The sequence below is a fragment of the Eucalyptus grandis genome, chromosome 5, assembly GCF_016545825.1.
Source record: "Eucalyptus grandis isolate ANBG69807.140 chromosome 5, ASM1654582v1, whole genome shotgun sequence".
Taxonomy (NCBI): Eukaryota; Viridiplantae; Streptophyta; class Magnoliopsida; order Myrtales; family Myrtaceae; genus Eucalyptus; species Eucalyptus grandis.
The window spans coordinates 3,651,546-3,658,527 of NC_052616.1; the positions used below are offsets into that span (position 1 = coordinate 3,651,546).

At 42.3% G+C, this 6,982-nt stretch overlaps 1 protein-coding gene across 1 annotated transcript; it reads right to left on the minus strand.

Moving 5' to 3' along the window:
- Nucleotides 1-3,757: 3,757 nt before the first annotated feature.
- Nucleotides 3,758-5,442, minus strand: LOC104414253 (phloretin 4'-O-glucosyltransferase). The gene has a single exon (XM_010025303.3). The coding sequence runs from the start codon at nucleotides 5,362-5,364 to the stop codon at nucleotides 3,988-3,990; it is 1,377 nt and encodes a 458-aa protein (XP_010023605.2). The 5' UTR covers nucleotides 5,365-5,442; the 3' UTR covers nucleotides 3,758-3,987.
- Nucleotides 5,443-6,982: the final 1,540 nt, after the last annotated feature.

Sequence of the window (6,982 nt, forward strand, 5' to 3'; positions counted from 1 at the left end):
TCCTTTTCATCATCTATTGTTGATTACTGTTGCACACTTATCTCGGAAATTTGTTTTTACACCTATTCACCCCTCCTCTAGGTGCTCGTATTAACTTTCACATCGTCGATGAAAACTTCTTTATCCTTCGTTACTAGTGCCCGCCGAAATTCGCATGACCAACTTGAATAATTGTCTGCACCTGTTAGTTGCTGACTGATGATTTTTAGCTCTGGTCCGTCGCCGTTTGTTATATAAAGGGGATCGTCGGATTCCGGCCAGCCACTGGTAGTGAGGATCTGATACGGAAAGAAACATGGTGCAAGATTCGGGTAGAGATTTGTGCCCTGACCCAAACCGCTCAACCCAAATCCATGATCTGCATTGTGAAAACCCAGGTAGGGATTCGCTCCCATACCCTGTCCAGTCGATCTGCCCGTCTAGTCCGGGCCGATGGTTGGATTTGCCCCATTGTTGGTTGGTAGACCTCTATTAGCTCGAGCATTGCTTTGGTAGCCAGGCGATGATGCATTGGGGATTGGCCCATGGTACCATGGATACGGCATCTATTGGTAAGGGTAGCCCATGAACGGTTGCCCCAGATTAGCCCGAGCCTACTACTACCATTGCATGTGTTGAGGTTAAGTCTAGATTTGGCTTTCCTGTTGTTCTGATGCAGGAATCACAACGGGCGAATCTTTTTCTCCCAAGGTTTGCAATGATGCTTCTCCTGCAGATTGGTCGACTAGAGTTGAGGTAAGATCTTGCGACTTTGCCATGGTTAATAGAAAATTGATTCCTCTGGCAACTCCTTCTGCGGATGAGGTTCCTCACTTAGGCAATCAAAGCTTTGATTCCTATGGCAACACTTCTCTGGAATTTGGAGTTCCTTGTGAGGTAATTGGAGTGGAAGCAAAAAATTTAGTTCAAAACCACATATGGCTCTGATACCATGTCACAAAAGGAGATGAAGAAGAAGAAGGTCTTCTGAATTCATGAGGAAAATAGAAGACGTAGAAGAAAAATTGTTTCTTCATTCTATATTGTAATTTTTGTACATCCTGATTTAATTACAAAGAAAGAATTAATAAAAGGAAATTAGATATTCTCCTAACTTTCTAATCCTAAAATAAACTTGATTCCCTATTGATGCAAATCTACTAAATCGTATCTTCCATCAGGAAGGAATCGTCGTTAGGATTGTAGAAAAGGGAGGAGTGGCTCCTGGGGGTGGTGCTGGTGCAGGACTTGCGGATGTTTAATGTATATGTGCTTACAATGCGACGATGATTGAGTTTAAGGCAAAACCCCACGTAGTTTTAATGTGCCTCTTAAACTTAGTCTCTCGCCAGAGATGTGACCTTTGTACAGAGTAGCAAGAATAAGCGGACCTAAAGCAATCGATGTACCTTCGGCAAGACTAGAAGCAACAACGGGGAGGTCCTGAGATACTTGGAAAGCCGAATAAAAGATGTAATTGGAAAGCTAGAAGAGCAAAAAAAACGGGACATCGTCATCGAGAGACTCGAGGAGTTCAGGAGGACCAACATCTCTGACAGGTGTACCAGAAGGAAGAAAACCAACTAAAGCATAAGAATCCGGAAGAGTGATCGACACAGCACCCCACAGGAAAAGAAACAGTTGGTTGATGGAGACCAAAATTGATGGCGACACCCAAAAGACCTAGGTTTAAATCCCAGCTGAAACCGCTAAATTCGAGAGCAGTGTCGATGCTGGCCTTTTCCCAAATAGTATTCCAACACCGGACTTCATCCTCGAATACCATATGTAGAAATCAATTTCAAATGAAGGGAAACCCCTGAATCCTGAAGGCTTACTAATCCAAACATCTACTATAGAAGATCTCTGGATGGGAAACAATTCCCCGCTCCTTCGAGGAAAACAAGGTATAAGGGATGCAGGCATTTGAAAATGACTTTAAGACAAGGATCAAGGACGATTGCATCGGGATAATTAGCAATCACATTTAGAATATCAAGATAGCAATTTTTGTGATGCTCATCTTCTCGTAAACTGTCGAACTTAACGATATAGTCTGCGGAAGAATAACTGGGGGGACCAGGAGCCATAGAGAATAGTGAAGCTTAAGACGTTAGCTCAAAAGGCCAGGAACTTTTAGACCGGACAAAGGATTTAGGGCTTAAGGTTGAAGATCAATGGAGTATAAAAATCAAATCTTTTTATGAATATATACTTTCTCAGAATAGACGGCAATTCAAAGGACGGTCATTCAACAAGATGCAATCCATAATGATGACGATCCGTGGGCCGAGTCAAACAAGACAAGTTAGGAAGCGTCAGAGGGACAATACGCATCCCGGCACTGGTCATAGAATAGACATGGATGCCTAAGGTATTTCTTTAAAAGAGATTAAAATTACCTCTTAAATCTTTTAAAATGGGGCATATATTTACTAAGAAATGACCAAACTATCGATATGAGAAGACACATTATTAGAACATGAAAAACTAATGAGAAGGTGACCCATTGTTGACAACTAAAATTGGCATCAATGTTGGCACATATTGATTGTCACCAGCCGATTGACGACCTACAACAACGTTTGGTCGAAGACAATTGATATCAATAAGTGGCCAAAATGTCAGGGGAAAATGAATTCATAGGAAGCATCAAGATATGGTTAATGGATCAAAGTTATTGAGAAGTAAAGTAATCGAGATCACGGAGTAATTGGTATGCATCTATTTTAGGAATAACAACATAGAAACTGGATGGTATCATGAGAACATTGGCACAAGACTTTCGGAAGGAACTGTTCAAAAGCGATTATGACACAACCATTATAAATATCATTGACGGGCGGAAAATTTGTTTGATAGTCCTCATCGAATACTAAATTTTTAATTTTTAGATTGATGTATGCGAACTCACATTAAGTATTTTACTAATAAATAATTATGCAAATAATGGAAGCAGATGTGGGCTTGGCGTAAATTGGTGGAGGTTCAAGACAAAACCGAAGTCTCTTCATCGATTTTTTTTTTTATTTATAATTAAATGTGGCATGAGACAAGCATATGGTACATTCTCACCAAATGGTCTTCCTTTATTTAAGAAGACGACTAATATCTCTTGGTTTTGACCAAATGGCTCAATCCACAATCTGCCATTGCACGGTCGTGTGGTTTAAGAGAAACGAAGGTAGAGAAGCGTCAGATATGGCGGGCTGGAATTGAGAAATGTTTTTCCCCATCAGTGGTAGGTCACCATCAAGATTCAAGACTCAGCAACAGAAGCGTCAGATATGGCGGGCTGGAATAGAAGGAACGTGGTGCGACACTTCTAACATGTTTAGATTCTTCAGCAATGACCCTTACATCACGCTCCTCCGTGAACTGCCACGCCCACTTTCGGTCCTCGACAGTCGGCCATATGTCTATACCGATGAACTCGTCGCCCTTGCCAGCGGTCGCCGTCATTTGACCCTCTTGGCGACCTCCTTGCAAGCATGTGAGTGAGGCATGAGCACTTTAATATACACCATAAACCCTAGTCCTAGTCGATATCACGACCTCTAGTTCCTAATTGAAGAAGTTTAAGATGGAAGAAAATATAACAATCAAGTACTTCATATTTTAGTATTACCAATATGGATTATTGATATGGATCAAGACATCGTAATTCTTCTGTCATTGAGAAATGTTTTTCCCATCAGTAGTAGGTCACCATCAAGATTCAAGACTCAGCAACAGAAGCGTCAGATATGGCGGGCTGGAATAGAAGGAACGTGGTGCGACACTTCTAACATGTTTATATTTCTCAAGAACTCTCCAGTCCACCCAGAATGGGACAAAAAACAGAAAAAAATGACACCTAGATAGGGAAAATATTGTCCAAAACAACAAGCTACGACTCCATGCCCTAATGAAGGATATCTAAAAGCCATATGAAGTATGCATTCGGTAAAAGTCCATAAAGAAAACGACAAGAAAGCACTAGGTTTAGCTGCTGACGCCATAGATAATTCACTCAGACGCTTCTCTGACCTCGTCCACGAAGGCCCTAAGGTTCTTGTCGGAAGACCCACCTTCCTTCACAGCCTCCCTCGCCAAATCCCTAAATTTCTGGGCATTCCTTCTCATCTCATCTCCCATCACCAGCTCCAAGCACCTCCTCATCTCGTCGCTCTCCACCAGGCCTTGCTCGTTGGGCGTCACCTTCACCCCGGTCCTCCACACGTCCGTGACGAGCTTCGCGTTCGTCTGCTGATCACCCCACTGAGGGAACGCCACCACGGGCACCCCGCAGACCAAGCTCTCTGATGTGGAGTTCCACCCGCAGTGTGTCACGAAGCACCCCACCGAATGGTGCGACAGGACCTCCACTTGCGAGCACCACGGCACTATCATCCCTAGATTTTCCAGTTCTTCTTCGCAGCTCAATCTATCCTCGTCTCTCTCTTCTTTCCCGCTTGTCCGGATGACCCACAAGAATGGCCGACCAGCCTCTACAAGCGCTCGTGCCATTTCCTCCTTCTGTGGCTTCGATAGCACGGAGATGCTCCCAAACGACAGGTAGATCACTGACGCCTTTGGCTTCATGTCCAGCCACTCGATGTAGCCGCTTGAGCTCTTGAAGAGGTCGCCCCCGAAAGAAGTGTCCGATGGATCTTGCCCGTCCAAAAATGCGGACGGGATCAGCGGCCCGATCCCAATCACCTTAAACTTATCGATAGCCCGTATGGCGTCTGGTTCCAGCGCATCGAAGGTGTTTGCCAGCACCCTTGGATTGGCCTCCTCAAGTAGAATCTCGAAATGACGCTGGAAAAGGGGGAGGGTGAAGTTGTACTCATCTTTAGAATTGCAAAACGAGGGTATGTCGCTGGCCATGAGAGGCGGCAACCCAGGCAATTGGATTGGCAGCGAAGGATTGTCGCCCGTGCTTCGAATAAGATCCCCGTAGCCATGGAAGTAATAATAGTAGAAGTCCAAAACAGTGGCCGGTTGAATCCAAACAAGCGTCGAAGGAATACCATGAGAACGAGCGACATCAGCAACCCACGGAAGGACGGTGGTGTAGAATACACGCAATAATCGCCGACCGTTCTCAAGGTTCGAGGCGATGAGATCGCTTAAAGTCTCCGATCCTCGTCGCTTGAGGTCGTCCATGTATACCTCGATATCTTGCCCTTCTTTGACACCTTCGTCGTAGCCATCAGAGAAGCTGGCGAAGGATAGCCCCTCGGGAGGAGATTTCGACTCGGCCATGCGGAGGTGGGCACGAATGGCAGTGGCGAAGGTCACGTGAGCGCCAACACGCACCAGACGCTTGGCGAATTGGAGGGACGGGTTTATGTGGCCCTGGCCGGGGAAGGTCACGAGGAGGAAGTGCGGAGGTGCCATGGACGAGGATCGAAGAAATTCTTTGGAAATAGTAAGGACGCCGAGGCAGCACTCGACAGGAGATATGCGGTATGTGGATGGGAGAGGATCAACGAGAAGATTAAGGTGGAGACTGTCCGTTATAAATAAGGACGTCTCTGAAACTATTACGTCTCGACAGGAGATACGCTGTATGTGGATGGGAAAGTATTAACGAGAAGATTAAGGGTGCGTTTGTTTATGTTTTTTTTCTTTTTTCTTGTCATGAACATAATTTCTATTTTTTTGTTCCGGGGAACGAAAAAAGAACAAAAATGTGTTTCTTTACATTTTTGAACACGTTTTTGTTCCCGGGACTTGTTTTGTTCCAAAGAACAAATTTGGAATAGAAATAAGAAATAAGAAAAACTTGTTTCTTCATTCTTGAAACACTTTTTGAAAAATCAAAAGAACAAAAACACAAAAAAACTTGTTTCTTTTTTATTCTTGCTTTCGTGCCCTCTGTCATGAGAGTGCTAGTATGAACATTTAGAGAGGTGAATAAGTGTTTAAAATAAATCTTAGCAAATAAATGCGGAATAAAATAAATTTCGAATAAAGTCTGAATAATAATTAGACTTTGAAACTGAGTCTAAAGAATAACAGATTTTAACAGTTAAATAGAACTATAAATAAAATAAAGAAGTTCGGGGAAGAGAATAAGAATACATAATTTATAGTGGTTCAGCTTAGATCAAGTCTACGTCTACTCTCCCACGCTAATAACCTCCTGCCTAGATTCCACTATGCAATCAACAAGAGATTACAACTTTGAGTGCAAACACTCAGTGGTAGATCACACTATTTCACTAAGTCACTTTTTTGGTATTTCTCTCACAATCATAAACGTTTAAGCTCATAAGAGATAAGTGTATGATCGAAGGTCGCTCAGATTTTGGAATTATAAATTCTACGCTCCGTCTCTTACTTGCTCTTCGATCCTTGGTTTTCTTAAATATTCCTCTACTTCCAAACTAGTCGTTGGACAGTATCTCGAGGATCGTCTTCCAATATATCCATTGGACAGATCTGTATCTAGAAGATTTGATAGCCGTTGAGTGATAAAAGTAAAATCCCAAATTGATTTTTATTGCCCATACAAACAGAATTTCAGTTTCCATATGTAGAGCTTTTTCATTTAGAAAGTTCTTGTCCTCAAAATCCAATTGTCAATAAATTAGATTGAGTCAATCAAATCTATTTTGATGTGAAATTTAAACCAGATCACTAACAGTTATATGTTTGGGGCTTGTGTTACGTTCTATCAAGTTGTCTCGTTCTGAATCTACTACGTTCTGAACTTGTGTCTCGTTCTGGATGTAAAGTCTAAGAGTGTTCAGACTGAAGTAGAGTCTAAACATATTTTGCTTCTGAACATATTTAGCCTTAAGGTCTGGACACAGTCTAAATAAGTTCAACTCCATGTCTTTTGGTTCTTCCAAGTATAAACTTTGATAATATTTTTTACACGTTCTATCATCTGCGTAGTCTTCTCAACTATTAAACACATTAGTAGTCTTTGATTTATTTTCAAAACATCATAAGGAATTTCCCTAATAATCTTTCCCATTTTTTATGATGACAAAACAATCTCTGAATA